Source organism: Loxodonta africana, chromosome 9 (assembly GCF_030014295.1).
Source record: "Loxodonta africana isolate mLoxAfr1 chromosome 9, mLoxAfr1.hap2, whole genome shotgun sequence".
In the NCBI taxonomy this organism is placed as follows: domain Eukaryota; kingdom Metazoa; phylum Chordata; class Mammalia; order Proboscidea; family Elephantidae; genus Loxodonta; species Loxodonta africana.
The window spans coordinates 121,866,189-121,884,456 of NC_087350.1; the positions used below are offsets into that span (position 1 = coordinate 121,866,189).

Below are 18,268 nucleotides of genomic sequence, written 5' to 3' on the forward strand. Positions count from 1 at the left end.
AGCGTGGAATCCTTCTCCGGTTCCTCCCTTTCACTCCCCTCCTTTCTCTCAGGGCCCATGTGGTGGCCAGACAGGAAAAGCAGCTCCTTAGAGTGGATTTCAAGCTGTTCCCTGGATGAATCACCCCTTCTTCTGCAAATAAATAATGCCAATCATGCATTTTAAGACTAATTTAGGTTTTGGGCAACTAATGCCGAGCCTATCTGGAATTCTGGGTAAAAGACGTTGCCTCCCAAATTAAAACATAAGCAACACACAGAAGCCCAAGCTAATGGTCTGTTAGTATAAGGGAATTATCCCTAAAAATGAAACAAAACACAGCATGTATAGATGAACTCATTTTTCCAGAATGTCACGTTGTTGTTAAGTGCCACCAGGTCGGTTCCGGCTCATAGCGACCCTGTGTACAACAAAATGAAACACTTCCCAGTCCTATGCCATCCTCACAATTGTTGCTAAGTTAAGACGGTTAAGATTGTGCATCAATTTGGCTGGGCCATGATTCTCAGTGTTTTGGCAGTTGTACAATGTTGTGATCAGTTCCCTGTTGAAATGTGACACCCCCAAGATGGAATCTGCTGAGTGGTACCAGCAGGGATGGGGCCTGTGGCAGCTCACTGCCCCCTAAGCCTTCATCTCTCCACCCTCACTGCCTGCTTCCTTCCTGCTCACCTTGTCGGGGCTTTTGTCTGGGTCTGGATCCTGCAGCTGGCTCATGTTCATCTGACCTCTGGTTCTTGGGACTTGAGCTAGTAGCTTGTCTACCCATCTTCACAGCCTGCTACAGCCCTGCTCTCCAGCTTGCCAATCTTGGATTCGCCAGCCCCTGTGACTATGTGAATCAGGAGACTCCTCTTTCCTGCCCCACAGACTTGGGACTTTACCCAGCCTCTAAAACCACATGAGCCGTTTCATTGATATAAATCTCTCTCTCTCTATGTAAGCTTTATTGGTTTTGCTTCTCTAGAGAACCCAGCCTAAGACATTATGTCTCAGCCTATCGCAGTCACTGTGTCAATCCATCTCGTTGAGGGTCTTCCTATTTTTCACTGATCTTCTGCTTTACCAAGCATGATGTCCTTCTCCAGGGACTGGTCCCTCCTGATATCATGTCTAAAGTACATGAAACGAAGTCTCGCCAGCCTCATTTCTAGGGAGCATTCCGGTAGTACTTCTTCCAAGACAAATTTGTTTGTTCTTCTGGCAGTCCATGGTATCTTCAATGTTCTTTGCCAATATCATAATTCAAATGCATCAGTTCTTCTTTGGTCTTCCTTATTCATTGTCTAGCTTTCACACACATATGTGTGATTGATTGGATGCACTGAACACTAATGACTGAAGGCCAGGTGAGTTGTGGGGTAACATCAAAGGCATCATACATGAAGAAAGCAAAAGGTCATTAAAAAGACAGGAAAGAAAGAAAAGATCAAAAGGGATGTCAGATGAGACTTTGAAACTTGCTTTTGAACATAGAACAGCTAAAGTGAATGGAAGAAATGATGAAGTAGAAGAGCTAAACAGAAGATTTCAAAGGGTGGCTTGAGAAGACACAGTAAGGCATTATAATGAAGTGTGCAAAGTGCTTGAGATAGAAAACCAAAAGGGAAGAACATGCTCAGCATTTCCCAAGCTTCAAGTTGCAATACTGAAGGATTCTGTGGGCAAAATATTGAATGATACAAGAAGCCTCAAAAGAAGATGGAAGGAATACACACAGTCACTGTACCAGAAAGAATTGTTGACATTCAACCATTTCAGGAGGTAGCATATGATCAAGACCCAATTGAAGGAAGAAGTCTAACCTGCACTGAAGGCATTGGTGAAAAACGAGGCTCCAGAAATTGTCAGAATAGCAATTGAGATGTTTCAACAAATAGATGCAACCCTGGAAGTGCTCGTTCATCTATGCCAAGAAATTTGGAAGACAGCTACCTGGCCAATCGACTGGAAGAGATCCTTATACATGCCCATTCCAAAGAAAGGTGATCCGGCAGAATTCAGAAGTCATCAAACAATATCATTAGTACTACACGCAAGTAAAATTATACTGAAGATCACTCAAAAATGGTTGTAGCAGTACATCAACAGGGAACTGCCAGAAAATCAAGAGGGATTCAGAAGAGGTTATGGAATGAGGGATATCATTGCTGATGGCAGACGGGTCTTGGCAGAGACAAGAAAATACCAGAAATATGTTTACCTGTGTTTTCTTGGCTACTCATAAGCATTTGGCTGTGTGGATCATAACAAATTATGGATAACATTGGGAAGAATGGGAATCCCAGAACACTTAATTGTGCTCATGTGCTCATATGGAACCTGTACACAGATCAAGAAGCAGCCTTTTGAACAAAACAAGGGGATACAGTGTTGTTTAAAATCAGAAAAATGCATCAGGGTTGTATCTTTTCACATACTTATTCAATCTGTATGCTGAGCAAGTAATCTGAGAAGCTGGACTATATGAAGAAGAATGGGCATCAGGATTGGAGGAAGACTCATTAACAACCCACCTTATGGAGATGACACAAATTTGCTTGCTGAAAGTGAAGAGGACATGGAGCACTTACTGATGAAGGTCAAAGACTACAGCCTTCAGTATGGATTACATCTCAACATAAAGACAACAAAAATCCTGACAACTGGACCAATAAGCAACATAATGATAAACAGAGAAGAAATTGAAGGTGTCAAGGATTTCATTTTACTTGGATCCACAATCAACGCCCATGGAAGCAGCAATCAAGAAATCAAAAGATGCATTGCATTGGGCGAATCTGCTGCAAAAGACTTCTTTAAAGTGTTGAAAAGTGAAGATGTCACCTTGAAGACTAAGGTGTACCTGACCCAAGCCATGGTGTTTTCAGTTGCCAGAATGTCATAAATAGGGTTAAATAAGCAACGAGAGAGAGTAATTCTAATAGCATGAGTAGCGATGCTTTGACCATATGGAGTCTTCCCTCCTCCTTCCTTTGCAGTTTCTTCCCTCTAGAATGTCAGTGGTTCTGAAGCCCACTGGCACCTCGAACCCACCAACTCTCCTTCCTTCTGCCACACTCCACTTTCCCCCTGATGCAGTCCAACATCTGAATCACGCTCTTGCTCGTACCCACACCTGCTCTGCCCTGGATGAATCTACTACTCTGTCCTCGGGAACATGCAGCCACTCTCGCTCTGTGTCAGGTTCCTGGGGCAGCCATAACCAAGTACTACAAACTGGGAGGCTATTATAATAGCGGTTTATTGTCTCACAGTTCTGGAGGCTGGGAGTCTGAATTTAGGGTGTCGCCGGGCCATGATCCCTTTGGAGCCTCTAGGGGAGCGACCTCCTTGTCTGTTCTGGATCCCTGTGCCCCCAGACGTTCCTTGTCTATCCCGGCTGCTGGTGGCCCCAGGCATTCATGGCTGTAGCCACAGCATCACTGCATCCTCACGTGGCCAGCTTCCTGCTGTCTCTGTGTGTCCTCCTGTTGTTGTAAGGACACCACTCAGATGGGCCCAGGGCCCAGGGCCCACCCCACCCCAGTGTGACTGCATGTTAACTGATCACATCTGCAAAGACCCAGTGTCCAAACTAGGTCTCGTTCATAGGTACCAGGGTTATTAGGACCTCAACACGAATTTTGGGGGACACAGTTCAATCCTTAACACAGCCTTGCTGTCTGTTTTTGAGAAGCCCCTCAAGAAGGTGCTGAGTGCAGCCAGGCCTGGCACTCCATCTCTGCAGGCCAGCCTCACTTCGCTGGCCCAGACAGCCATCCAGGCCTTCTCTTGTCTCCTCAGACCTCCAGCTTCACTCTACAATTGAGCCAGTGCCTGGGCTATGCTAAGGGAACTGGCCAAGCTCCCACCCCAGCCTCGCCTCCTGTCCCTGTGGCCCTGTGCGCTGCCTCCTCTCCTATCACCATAGATGACAGGGCCTTGCGCCTCAGAGCTGCCTCCTTCTCCCCGTCATCAGGTCTCTGCCTGCTGCGTCATCCGCATTGGTGTCCAACACGCTGCTCCTCCTTCTACCCAAAAAACATAGTGCCTCTCTTGACCCTTCACCTCCCCTCAGTCATCACACCACTAGTCTGCTCTCCTTCGCAGCAGAACTCCAGTAAGGAGCGGGAATGCTCATTGTCTGACTGTCCTCCTCTGTCCCCACCATCCAGCAAAACGTGTTCTCAAGGGATGCCTGGGGCCTCACCAAATCGGTCCCTTGGCCCTCACTTCTCAGTGGTGGCTCATCCGTCCTCCCTGAACGCCGTATGACCTGGCTCCCACCTAGGACCTCTTTGTGGGTGCCTCCCCATCAGTCCAGCCTCACACTCAGTCCCTGGGTGTCTGCTCCCTCTGCCCTAAGCCTGGGGCTCCCTTAGCGCTCTGTAGTCCAGGTGCTAGTTAGTGCTTCCTCTGGGGCCCTGTGCCCTCCTCACCTCCACCCTGGGCCACCTTTTGCACCCTTTATCCGACTACAGTTTCCATTTGGGGGCACAGGCATCTCAAACAGAACACAACTGACGTCCCCCTCCTCAAGCTCTGGTCCCTCCCCACACTGCTTGGTCCCTGGCCTCTCCCATCCTGGCATGATAACTTGGTCCCTAGAACTGTTTAGGATAAAACCCTTGAAATATCCTCGACTCCCTTCTTTCTCTCATGATCGAAGGCCCACATGTGAGCGGTCCTGATGGCTCTGCTTTCAAAATTTCTCCGGCACCCGGGCACTTCTCACGGCCCCCAGGTCCCAGCTACAACCCTCTCTTACTATCTCACCACCCCCACCCCACTGCTCGCCCTGCTCCCCTGGTCTCCCTACAACCTAATCTTCGTGCATTTAGAAGCTCTGCCACATTCTGGCCTCCCCCCTCACTCAGAGAAGGGGGCCGGTACCTTGCATCGCCTTTCCTCTGTTTCCTACATGCCCTCTCTTGCTCCCCTCTCCCAGCCCAGGCACCTCTGGCCTCAGGTCCTTGTATCTGTGCCCAGCTCTGCCTAGAGTTCCACGTCCTGCAGGTCTTTCCTCCAGTGTCCCTCTCCTGCAGGTGTCCTGGACTCCCCCACCCCCAGCACTCCAGTTACATTTTTGTTTTTCACAGCTGCCGTTGCTGTCTAATGTACTATGTTGTTAGCTGCTGTTGAGTTGCCCCAACTCATGCACGACGGAAAAAACGCTGCCTGGTCCTGCACCGTCCGCATGACTGTTTGCAGATGGAACGGTTGTAATCTATCGGGTTTTCGTTGGCTGATTTTTGGAAGTAAGTCACCAAGCCTTTCTGCCTGTCTTAGTCGGGAGGCCTGCTGAAACCTGTTCAGCATCACGACCACACTCAAGCCTCCACTGACAGTGGGCAGCGGCTGGGCGTGAGGTGTGTTTGCCCGGGAATTGAACTAGGGTCTCCTGCATGGAAGCTAAGATTCTGCCCCGAACTATCACTGCCCCTAAGGTACTATGTTGCTGTTAGCTGCTGTCGAGTCGGCCCCGACTCATAGTGACCTTATGTGTAACAGAACAAAACGTTGCCTGATCCTGTGCCATCCTCACAATCGTTGGTATGTTTGAGCCCATTGTTATTGTCTCAATTCACCTGTAAGGTAGCATCATGAATCATCTAAATTCCTGAGAGCTGACAATCACGATGAGCACAAAGCTGGTTCCTATGGGGTGGAGGTCTGACATACCTCCAAGCTCGAATGTCTTCACCATTTCTGACACCAGCTGGTCCCCCCACGGCACTCTCTAATTTTCTGCTGGGTTCAATAATTTGTTGCAATGGCCACACAGAACCCACAGACCAGGCTCACAGTTACGTGGTTTATTAGGGAAGTAACAGGCTACAGCTTGGGATCAGGAAGCGCATAGGCGAGTTTTGGAAGGCTTCCCCAAGGTGGACCGCATGTCCCTCCCTTCTTCAGTGCAGGACAGCTTCCAACCAGGACAGCCCTCTCATCTGCTCTGGGCTGTGTATACCCCGTCTTGGCTGTGCAGGACCCTCTGCCTTCAGCCTCCCTGCCGTCAACCTCTCTGCTGCTAACTGCCCAGCTCATGCCAGTGTGGCAGCTGGTTCAGCTGCTGCTCTCCTAACAGCAGTTCTGTGCCCTCCCCGCTGGCTCCGTCGCTGGGACCCCTTCTGGCCTCCTTGCTTTCTTCAGCGTTATAGCTCTTGCCCTGTATTACAGCTTATTTAGGAGGCTTCCCCCTCAGGAACCCGGGGTGTACACTGCTCTGCTTCAGGCTCTTCTTGGCCTTAAGTTCCCCTCTTCCCCTCCTAAACCTCTGTGGAAGTTGGCCACTTATATAAGCAAACTCCTTGTCAGTTTCAGGTATGGCCCTCCCAGCAGGAGCAGGAACCAACCAATCCCCTGGGTGGCCTGCAAGTCACTCAATCCTATCGGTGGGATCTTCCAGTCGACCAATCTGTTGTGAAACTGTGGCCTAGCCAACCATTTTGGGAGAGTCGCAAGTCAATGAGATGTCAATCAACTGAGGTGTTGCACAAAAGTAAAAATTTTCTGCCAGCAGACACCAGCTTCTTCCTTGGACAAAAGTAACAACCCTTTGGGATAGAAAGCAGCTTGGGAGGTCCTTCAAGTAGTTTCTCCAAAGAACTAGGGCAAAAGTAACAATTCCTCAAGGCTTGGGGGGAAAAATCTCCCAAGTTGTTTTTCCAAAAGAACCCAGGCAAAAGGCCACATAAAACCAAAAAACTCATTGATGTCAAGGTGATTCCGACTCATAGCAACCCTGTGGAACAGAGTGGAACTGCTACATAGGTTTTACAAGGCTGTAACTCTTTACGGAAGCAGACTGCTGACCTCCTGGTTAGCAGTCGAGCGTTTAACCACTGTGCCACCAGGGCTCCTAAAAGGCCACACAAAGGAATGCATTTCACCACACCATCTCTTGGAGGGTGTTGTGGCTTGAACTGTGTCCCCCCAAAGTATGTGTTGTAAATCCTAAACTCTATGCCTGTGTTTATAATCCCATTTGAGAATGGTCTGACTTTGTTATGTTAATGAGACAGGAATAGTGTAGGGTGTGTCTTGAGTCAATCTCTTTTGAGATATAAAACAGATTAAACAAAAGCTAGCAAGCAGAGATGGGTAAGATAGATGCCAAGACACTTGGCGATGGCCAAGGAACCAGGAAACAGAAGCTGAAAAGACTAGGACCTTCCCCCAGATCCCACAGTGAGAGAAACCCTTCCCCTAAAGCTGGTGCCCTGAATTCGGACTTGTAGCTTCCTAAACTGTGACAGAATAAATTTCTGTTTGTTAAAGACATCCACTTGTAGTATTTCTGTGATAGCAGCACTAGATAACGAAGTCAGACCATCTCCCTTGGTTTCGCTGGCCCTCTAACAAACAAGAAGTCATTTTCCAGCTGTTGGTCTTTCCCGATGACACGTCCAAAGTAAGCAAGACAAAGTTCCGCCATTCTAATTTCTGAGGAGCATTCTGGCTGTACATCCTCCAAGACTGACAAATGTACTTTCCTTGTGACTTATTTTCCCCCTCCTGCACTAGTTTTTTTTTTTACTAGGACGCCCCCTCGGGGAGGACAGGCGGGTGTCTCCCGCCAGGACGCCCCCTCGGCGAGGACGGGCGGGGGTCTCCCGCCAGGACGCCCCCTCGGCGAGGACGGGCGGGGGTCTCCTGCTAGATGAGGGCAGACAGTTTTGTCTGTTTCACTCACTGCTGTGTGCCCAGTACCAGACCTGCACCCGGATGGGAAAAGGCATTTTTTGAATGGCTGGCTGAGTCCTTGAGCTTAAATCTCTTCATTACCATGGTCTCCTGTCTGGTTTAGGATGCCTTAGTGAAAGAGAAAGGTAGGTAGGATGGTAACAACCCCTGGAGGCTGATAGTGGAGTGGCCTTCACTCCCAGGGCACCTTACTGGTATGAAACTCAGCACCTTGAATTTCGGGGCCCCTGCAGATGGCACAAGGAGCCCTGGTGGCAAAGTGGTTAAGCGCTCAGCTATTAACCAAAAGGCCACCGGTTCAAATCCACCAGCGAGAGAAAGAGGTAGCACTGTGCTACCTTAAAAATTTGCAGCCTTGGAAACCCTGTGGGACTGTTCTACTCTGTCCCATAGGGTCGCTATGAGTCAGAATCTACTTCACGGCAATGAAATCGGTTTTTGGGTTCTCAAGGAAGCCAGCGCCCCCTCTGGGGGATGTGCCTGCCCCTGGCTGCACGCAGGCGAGGATGCCGCAGGTGTCTCAGGTGTCCAAGCTCCTGCCTCCCCTGGACAGTAGCTGCAGGTGAGCTGAGGAGCCTGCCGAGTGCCCACTTGGGGTGGCCTGAGGGGAGAGCCAGCACATGGAGGTTCCAGGGCTGTTCTTGGGAGTCCCCGATTGCTCTCGGGGGTCCCCCAGGCTCTGCTGGTGGGTGTGGGGAGGAATCCCCAGGAACGGTTCCGGGCTAGTGGGACGCCTGGGCTCCCAGGGCTGCTCTCGAGGCGCGGGGGCGCCCCGCAGCTATCCTGGGGTGGTAGATCCCCCTCCCCGCTCTGCTCTCAAGAGAGGTTCTTGTGCGCCGCGGGCTCCCGCCTGCGACGCCGTCACCTTCCCCAGGTCGGGACGCACCCAGCCCAGGAGGGGAGGGGGCGCGGCCTAGAAAGGCCCGGACTCCCGCCCCGCGCGCCCCCGCCCCGCCCGCGCGCCCCCACCCTGCATCGCGCGCCCCCGCCCTGCCCCGCGCGCCTGCGGAAAGGGGCGGGGAGAGGCGCTGGGCGGGGCCGGCGCTCACTGCGTCTGCGCTAGCGCCTCAGAGGCGCGCGCGCTCCCGCCGTTGGCCGCCGCCTTCCGTCAGTCGCCGCCGCCCGGGGCCGCGCACGCGCCTCGCCGCCCGCCGCCCGCCCCGCGCCCCCGGCCCTCCTCCGCCCGCGCCCCGGCCCCGGCCTCGGCCCCGGCCCCGCAGCATGAAGCAGCCGCAGGCGCGGCGGCGGCGACGGTGGCCGCTCTGAGGTGAGGCGAGGTCCGCAGCGGCCGCGGGCGGCCTGGGCGGGGGCGGCAGGTGGGCCGGGGGCGGCAGGTGCGGCGCAGGTGGCGGCGCGGCCTCCTCCCCGGCCTCCTCCCGGCCGCCCATCCGGCAGCAGGCCGGTCCTTTGTGGCGGCCGCGGCCCGCCCGCCTGCAGCGGCCTTTTTGTCTGCAGATGGTGGACGCCGGCGGCGGCCCGGCCGGAGAGGGCGCCTGGAGGAAGATGGAGGCCCCGCCGGACGGCGCCGTGGACATCGTGCCCCTGGACCGCTACGACTCGGCCCGCGCCAAGATCGCCGCCAACCTGCAGTGGATCTGCGCCAAGGCCTACGGCCTAGGTGGGCCGGGGGTCGGGGTGAGGGCGGGGGTGAGGGTCGGGGGTGGGGGTGAGGGCGGGGGTGAGGGTCGAGGGTGGGGGTCGGCGTGAGGGCCGGGGGTGGGGGTGAGGGCGGGTGTGAGGGTCGGCGTGAGGGCCGGGGGTGGGGGTGAGGGTCGGGGTGAGGGCCGGGGGCGGGGGTGAGGGCGGGGGTGAGGGTCGGCGTGAGGGCCGGGGGTGGGGGTGAGGGTCGGGGTGAGGGCCGGGGGTGGGGGTGAGGGCGGGGGTGAGGGCCGGGGGTGGGGGTGAGGGTCGGGGGTGGGGGTGAGGGCGGGGGTGAGGGTCGGGGGTGGGGGTGAGGGCGGGGGTGAGGGTCGGCGTGAGGGCCGGGGCCGGGGTCGGGGTCGGGGTGAGGGCCGGGGGCCGGGGGCCGGGGTGAGGGCCGGGGTCAGGGTGAGGGCCGGGGTCGGGTCGGGGGTACAGAGGTGAGGGCCGGGGTGAGGCCCGGGGTCGGGGTGAGGGCGGGAGTCAGGTCGGGGTGAGGGCCGGGGTGAGGGTCGGTGTCGGGGTCGGGGTGAGGGCCCGGGTCAGGGTGAGGGCCGGGGTGAGGACCGGGGTCGGGGTGAGGGCCGGGGTCAGGGTGAGGGCTGGGGTGAGGACCGGGGTCAGGGTGAGGGCCGGGGTCGGGTCGGGGGTACGGAGGTGAGGGCCGGGGTGAGGACCGGGGTCGGGGTGAGGGCGGGGGTCAGGTCGGGGTGAGGATCGGGGTCGGGGTGAGGGCGGGGGTGAGAGCCCGGGTCGGGGTGAGGGTGAAGGCCGGGCCGGGGGTGAGGTCCGGGTGAGGGCCGGGGTGAGGCCCGGGGTCGGGGTGAGGGCGGGGGTCAGGTCGGGGTGAGGGCCGGGGTCAGGTCGGGGTGAGGGCGGGGGTCGGGGCAAGGGCGGGGTGAGGGTCGGGGTCAGGGTGAGGGTGAGGGCCGGGCCCGGGGTCGGGGTGAGGGCAGGGGTGAGGGCCGGGGGCCGGGGCGAGGGCGGGGGTGGGGGTCGGGGTGAGGGCAGGGGTGAGGGCCGGGGCGGGGGGCCGGCGCCCCCGGGCCGGGACCTGGACGGGCCGGCCTTTGTGCCCAGGCGCCGAGGCGCGGCGGGCCGGTCAGCCGGGGCGGCCGTCCCGAGCTGCGCCCCCCGGGCCCTGTGTGCGCGCCCCTGGGAAGGAGGCTTTGATCGGCTGGAGTTGGGAGCGGGAAACGCGGCCGTTTTCTGCGGACGCGCGGAAGGGAAGGCGGGGAACTGGCGTGGCCGCGGCCGCCTGGCGACGTGCTTTATTAGCGCGGGGCCGGCTGTGGGGCAGACCTGTTTCCAGGCGAGCGCCAGCCCCAAAGCCTTGGATACGGAGCCGGTGGTTTGTTATGAAAGTTGATGCTTACAAAACGGCCGTTGTTGGGCTCCCTGACGAGAGGTGGTTTCTTCAGTGGATGGTGCATAATCATAATGATCGCCTTTGGTTAATTCTTGTTTTGAAGAACTCGGTAACCTTGTTTGGAGTCCAATTTGTTAGGCGGTAATGTGCTTAGTGGATTAAGACTCCTATTTCAGGCTTCCAGAACTTTACAGACCAAGTGATCCTCCTAACTGTTGACTCTCAAGGCTTTCTTTGTTAGCTTCAGGTATGACGTAAAGAATTAATACTTGTATAATTCTCTTAATTTGAAATTTTGCATTCTAAAAAAACATTGCCTTTATTCTGGTGAAAACATTCCCGGTTCTAGCACAAGACTAGAGAGGTAACCCTTTCAGAAAATGGAGTTTAGCCCCCCAACTTTGAAAGCTTGCTGAACAGGCCTTTCCCTGTGTGACAGGATTTCAACAGTCTGAGCTAGACGCAGGTTAGTCATGAGGACAAACATGTTTTGTAAATTATAGGGATTAAATACATCGCTTCGTTTTTTTGTTAGCGGGTCATTAATTTTATTTGTTTTTCCCAAGGAAGCAAATTTTTGTTTCATTGATTTTCTCTATTTTTCATATTCCAATTTCATTTATTTCTGGTCTTGCCTTTATTGTTGTTCCTTTTTCTTGGTTTACATTTAGCTTATTCTTATTTTTTTAGTTTCTTGAGTTTGGAACTTAATGCTTTGTGACTTTTCCTCTTTGTTTTTTCTTTTAATTCTTATTGTGCTTTAAGTAAAAGTTTACAAATCAAGTCAGTCTCTCATACGAAAAACTTAGATACGCCTTGTTCTATACTCCTAGTTGCTCTCCCTCTAATGAGACAGCACACTCCTTCCCTACACTCTCTGTTTTCGTGTCCATTCGGCCAACTTCTAACACCCTCTGCCCTCTCTTCTCCCCTCCAGACAGAAACTTCCCACACAGTGTCATGTGTCTACTTGATCCAAGAAGCTCACCCCTCACCAGTATCATTTTCTATCCCATGGTCCAGTCCAATCTCTGCCTAAAGAGTTGGCTTTGGGAATGGTTCCTGCCTTGGACTAACAGAAGGTCTGAGGACCGTGACCTCTGGGGTCCTTCTAGTCTCAGTCAGACCGTTAAGTCTGGTCTTCTTACGAGAATTTGAGGTCTGCATCCCACTGCTCTCCTGCTCCCTCAGGGATTCTCTGTCGTGTTCCCTGTCAGGGCAGTCATGGGTTGTAGCTGGTCGCCATCTAGTTCTTCTGGTCTCAGGATGATGGAGTCTCTGTTTTATGTGGCCCTTTCTGTCTCTTGGCCTCATAATTACCTTGTGTCTTTGGTGTCCTTCATTCTCGTTTGCTCCAGGTGGGTTGAGACCAATTTCATGCTTTGTTTTAAATTGGTTTTATTGACTGTCTTAGGCTGGGTTCTCCAGAGGAGCAAAATCAGCAAAGTGTATATCTATAAATATATCTAGAGATTTATTTCAAGGAAATGGCTCACAGAGTTGTGGGGGCTGGCAGGCCCCAAATCCGTGGTTCATCGTCAGGCTGGAGGCTTCTCCTGACTCATGTGATTGCAGGAGCTGGCGAATTCCAAAATCTGCAGGTCAGACAGCAGGTTGCTGGCTCACATCCCAGGAGCCAGAGGTCAGATGACGATGAGTGAGATGCAGGACCGAGAGAACAAGAGAGCTTTGCTGGAACATGCAGACAAGTTGGATGCAGGCCCCCCCTCCCCGGCCAAGAGACTTCCTTTACGTCAGATCACGAATGGAAGATACTTACAACATAGCTGAGAATCATGGCCTAGCCAAGCTGACATGTAACATTATCTGTCACACAGAGCTTTTCTTCTTATTTTACAATTTTTAGTTTTACAGGTTTTGTTTTCCGTTGAACTTTACTCATTTTCTGTATGGTTGTGAAGGGGAAACGCTGTTTGCTATATTCATGAATTTGCATGATTGAAAAAATGGAACCAATAAAGTAGTTGTTAGAGTAAGGCGTAGAGAACAACCATACGGCAGCGCTCAGGTGTCTAGCGGTCAGCTTAGGGGAAGGAAAGACAAAACCGTCGCTGCGGAGTAAGCTCCTGGCGGCCCGGGTGTGTGGAGGAGAACTGCGCTCCGCAGGGTTTTCGCTGGCCGATTTTTTAGAAGTAGATCACCAGGTCTTCCTTCTGGGGGACCTTTCAGTTAGCAGCTGAGCGTGTTAATCCTTTGTGCCACCCAGAGACTCCTACGAAAAGAAGGTTAGCTCATCCCAGATCTCCCTTCACATCCACCAATAGCCCGAATTGTGTGATGGTCACGGTCTTGCTTTTCCTCACACCTCCCCACGTGTTTATATCATTCCACTACACTGTTGAGTTTTGTATGGGATTGCACATTTCACGGGAGTGTATCCCCTGAGCTTTGCTTTGTCGTAGTCCATGATGTGTTCCTGGATTTCTCCTCTGTGGTGGGTGGAGCGTCCCTCTGTTCTTGGTCGCTGCTGTCCAGTAGTTCATCAGATGCCTGCCCACGTTCGGCCATCCCCCTGTGCCTGGGTGCTGGGTGGGTTCCAGGTTTGTGCTCACACAGCGCTGCTCCTGAGCACACGTGTGAGGTTTTGCTCAGACGTGGAATTTTAAGATTTTACGTGTGGAGATGGCTGAGAGCTCTGGTAAGGAATGCTGCAGAGACGCAGCTGCTTTGAAAAAGCCCTCCCGATGTCTCCTTCCCGGTTTCTGCGGCAAAGTGAGTGCAGTTGTGTTTTGTTGCATTTAGCTTTGCAGTCAGAGTGGGATTTTGTCAGCTATCGGGACAAATACGCATCTCTCAGCATTGGTATTGGGTTAGTTTTGTCTCCTTTTATTTCCAGTACCAGGCGAACGCTTATGTTCTGGTTAACTCATCAGATAGTTAATTTAAAAGCCGACGACGCCACAATGAGCTTTAAAGCTTGGAAATTCTCAGAAGACGGCTGTTTAAAGACTAGAAAGGTGAGCTGGAACTGAAGGGGACAGATACCGTTGGGACTTGTGGGTTTGCTGTTTTGCCGTACTCTGAGGAAGCCCCTGCCCGCAGTGGCGCATGGGGCGCTGGTCTGAGTGCGCCTGTTTTCCATTCGCTTTTGCCAGATGAGGAGGTGTCCCATCCTGTACCTCCCTTCAGGAAGGGGAGCGATTCCTGTTGTGATTTTTTTTCTAGTTGTGAATCTCTCTCTCAGTTTACAAATTTGGGAGGCTCCAAATGATCACAAAGACTTCCCTCGGTTGGAGTGGTTTCAAGCGGGGGTCTCAGCCTGGTCTGTAAGGTTTGCTGTGTCTTTCAGGAGACTGGGTTGGGGAGGGTTTTGGTAGGGCAGTGAAGATTTTCTTTTTCAGAACTCTCTTCCTAGTCCGGGGGCGCGTTCCTTGCATCTTTTATGGGATCTCTCCCCGTGGCTGGCCAGCCCGGTTTTTCCGTGAATTAGATGTGGTCCTTTGAATCTCGGTGCTTTCATCTTAAATCCGTTTTGGGGGTGTGTTTTTGTGTGAGCATGGTGAAAGTGACTTAAATATTTTCTCGTCGTAAGGTTGCCTATTAAGTAGCTAAATGAAACCACACAGTCGTCCATTTGTATAGCAGCCCAAAGCATGCTGACCTGCTAGGGCAGGTGCTCTGAGACTGCCTTCTCGTTCCGGTTTCCCCGTTTGGGATTCTCAGTGGCCCCTGCCCCCCAGCCTGCCATTTGCAGTGTGTGATTAGACCCCAGAGTGCTCACCTTGGCCAGGCCTTTGGGTGGCATATGGTTGTGCAGAAACATTTCCTTCAGTTTTATCCCTCTCTGGTGCTGTCGCCAAGAGTTGTGGTCTGTCTTGTGCTCTTATTTTTAGATCTCCTCCCTCTCTTTTTTGGGGGGGTGGGATTTTTTTTTTTTTTCATTGACAGTATTTTGATTATTTTTTAGGAATAATATATTGAATATGTTGAAAGTTCATTTAGAAATGTTTGTAAGGAGTGGGTTGAATGGACACAGGGAATCTGGGGTGGAGAGGAGGAGTGCTGTCACATAGTGAGAGCAACTAGGGTCACGTAACAATGTGTGTATAACATTTTGTATGGGAAACTAACTTAGCTGTAAACTTTCACTTAAAGCACAATTAAAAAAAAGTGTAAGAAGGACTAGAATCTTCTTAGAAAATTTCGCAATGCCTTTTTGGGTGAACATTGTAATAAAAACAAAAACCCATTGCTGTTGAGTCGATTCCGACTCAGAGCGACCCTATAGGACAGAGTAGAACTGCCCCATAGACTTTCCAAGGAGCGCCTGGTGGATTCGAACTGCCAACCTTTTTGATTAGCAGCCATAGCTCTTAACCACTGTGTCACCAGGGTTTCCCGAACATTGTAGTGAGTTGGTCAAAAAATGTTAATAGAGCCCTGAGTTTTGATTTTAGGTCCATTGTTTATCTGTGACCTTAGGAAACTTCATGGTCTCTAGACCTTGGTTTCTGGGGATGATGGGGTTAGCAGTAGCTTTTATTACTTCTCAAGGACAGTGTTCAAAATGCTAGAAGGTACTCCCCTATTTACAGGGATGTTACTGTGCGTAGCTCAGTGATGGTGATCTCACCTTTCTGAGGAGCCCTGGAAACCGGGTAGTTCATTTGCCTGTGGGGCAGGACTTTAGGGTCACTGAGTTCAGCCTTCTGGTATCACCACTGCAGACCAGGATGGGGAGAGACCTCTGGCCTGTTCACAGTTGCACTACTGGTGAGGGACTGGGATAGTTCCCTCCCTTCCGCCTCCCTGCCTCCCCCTCTGTCTCTCTCTCTGTCTTGTTAGAGTAATTTAAACTACTGATTTGGTGACCATGTCGTGGAGGATATTTTGACTTTGTCAAGCTCATATTCTAGTCACCATTGAAGGGATATCTGTAAGAGAACTGCTGCCAGCTGTCGTATGTATTTAGCAAGAATAGTTTAAACTCCGTTAAACTGATATTACGAGCGTGACCCCTTCATAGTCCACTTCAGGAAACGACCAGATGGCTTGTTGTGGTGACATTAGGACGAAGCGAATCCAGTGCTGGGAATCACTTTCCAGCCTCCAGGACGTGAAATGAAACCCCTTCCCCGGGCCAGCAGGAGAAGGCAGTGGTGTGAGTCTTACTGTTTGTAACAAACCCGTTAAACCAAGCCGTTGCCATCTGTTCGATTCCACTCCAAGCGACACTGCAGGACAGGGTGGAAGTGCCCCGGCGGGTTTCCGAGGCTGTGGCTCTTTACGGGAGCAGACTGCCTCATCTTTCTCCGCGGGGTGGCCGGTGTGTTGGAACCACTGATTTTTGGTTAGCAGCTGAGTCCTTAACCACTGTGCTGCCTGCTCGGGACAGCAGGCCCTTATCTGTTCCAGGTTCATAAGCAGATTGTCAAGTCTTTTTATGTGGTGATTGGTTTGATTAGTGGTTTATGAGCTTACATTATGTTTTTTGTCTTTCTGTCGCTCTCGGCAGGGGATTTGGGCATTTCTGAGGTAGGAGGTTACAGAGTGACTTAGCCGGGTTGAGCACCGTCACGTGGGCTGAGGGGCGCTTGGGGGTTGTGGAGGTCTTTGTAGCCAGCCTTCCTCGCATAGGTGCCCTGAGCACGTCTTTGTTGTTTGTACTTAGCTGTGAGGTCAGGGTTATGGTTGTCCGGTTTCCCGCTCTGTCCAGAGTCCATCGCGTGTAGTGAGTGCTTGTGGAACGGGTGAAAGCGTTTGAAACGCCTGCGAAGCAGGTGAATGGAAAACTGCTTTATGGTTCTATAAAGCATGGCCATACAGGCATGGCTGTGGAGTTGTAAAGATACGTCAGTTGGCATGTGTTCTTTTTTTGGTCTTGATGCCACAAATTAAATATTAATCAAAGAATCTAAATCCATCTTTAAGCTCAGCTGTTCTCATCCTTCAGATCTGAGTGACCCACAAAAGACTTGGCCACTATTGTGCTTCAGGCTGATCTTCCAAAGAACACTTAATATTTTTTCTTTATTATTATTTTTATCCTTCTAATTTTTCATAGGCTTGCCTTACGGTTTTTTTTTTTTTTTTTGGTGGCCATATCAACATTATACGTACCAGTGTTGTTTTTTGTTTCCTGGTTGAACTATTGAAAGACTCAGATTGTTACAGTTTTTTGTCTAATCTGAGGGTGGGCAGGATGGAATCAGTATTATAATTGGACAGCTACCATGTGCATGTTTGTTTTCCATTATAGGAGATATAAAGGGGGAAAATTATATGAGGTCATTTTCCTTAATTGTTTAAAATCTACATGAAATATTGACGTACACAAAGAAAAATAATGCAAAGGGCTGAAAAATCAAGTATGCCATCGATAAAACAGCCGTGTTTAGGCAGAAGATAGAGCTGTCAGCTCAGTGAATGCAATCCCAGAGTGCCTGGGCGCTACCAAGAGAGGTCTCTGTGGACTGGGGCGCTCCCGGAGGCTCCCTGGGGGGGTAGGCTTTGAGGGATGGGTGAGATTAGGTAGCCCTGAGAGTGGAGGGAAGGGTACCTGGCTATGGACCTGAGGGTGTATCTTTCACATGTATCTACACTGTGAGAGGTGGATGTGTCCACGGGCGTGCTGAGGAGATTAACCTTGCTGAGCTAAGGATTTGTGTACTGAAGCAGGAGGTGATTAGGGTGGAAAATAGTCAGGGGCCAGGTTGTCTGTGGTGTTTAAAGCTGGGCTGGGGATTTCTTCGCAATGTATGCCTGGGGAGGCCTTTGAGCTGGGAGTGACAGAATCAGAGAGAGCCTGGGAAGGTTTTTAGCAGGCTGGAGCGGGTAGAGGCTGCAGTCGGGCTGAACTTCTGGGAGCTGGTGTGGTTGCCGAAGCTCGGAATGCTGACGACTCGCCTAGTTTGTTTGCAGTGGAAATGAGAAGGGCAGATGGAGCCAGCAGCTCTGAGGAGACTGGGTTGATTGACTGTGGGGATGGGCACGGGTGTTGAACCTCAGCACAGGGAGAATAATGGTACTTTTGACAGGAACAGGGGTGACTGACCGCCCTGTCACTGGCTATTGCCTTCCTTACTTCTCCTTTGGGCCGCTGCAGTGGCAGCTGCCTCGAGCTGGGTGCTGTGGCATCGTTTCCTCACTGTGTGATCTACCACTGCCCTCACCACGCCTCTGAAACACTTCTCCGGCGTTGACCAGGGGCCTCCTGCTCGCCTTCCGCCAGCCCGTTCTGCGCTCTGCCATGTCAGATGCCAGACTGGACACCGGGGTGTCTGCTCTTTTCTCAGCCTCTCCTTTCACCACCCCCGTTGACTTGGGATTCTCTCTTCCCAGTTTCACCTGGTGAACAAATCTTCTCTGTTTTATTACTTCGCTTTTGTCCGTCCTGCCTGCCTGGGTGGCCCTGCAAGGCCCACTCCTTGGTCTCCTGCTCTTCATCGGTTTTCCTTTTCACACAGCCTTTCTAGCTCCGTGGCTTTAGTTATCCGTCACGCGCAGAGAAGTTTCATTTCTGTTTCTGACTTCTCTCCTGAGCTCTACCCTAGCCCTTTTTCTTACTGCTCATGCTACCTACCCAGTTCACTTAAATATTTCCCAGTC

The 18,268-nt window shown here is 52.1% G+C and overlaps 1 protein-coding gene across 3 annotated transcripts in view; it reads left to right on the forward strand.

The window, feature by feature from the left end:
* Positions 1-9,144: 9,144 nt before the first annotated feature.
* CAMSAP1 (calmodulin regulated spectrin associated protein 1) overlaps positions 9,145-18,268 on the forward strand; it is a 92,297-nt gene continuing 83,173 nt past the window's right edge. For all 3 annotated transcript variants that reach the window (XM_064290696.1, XM_064290690.1, XM_064290691.1), the window contains exon 1: positions 9,145-9,307. In XM_064290696.1, the coding sequence (XP_064146766.1) occupies positions 9,145-9,307 (163 nt within the window). The remainder of the gene's footprint in view (positions 9,308-18,268) is intronic.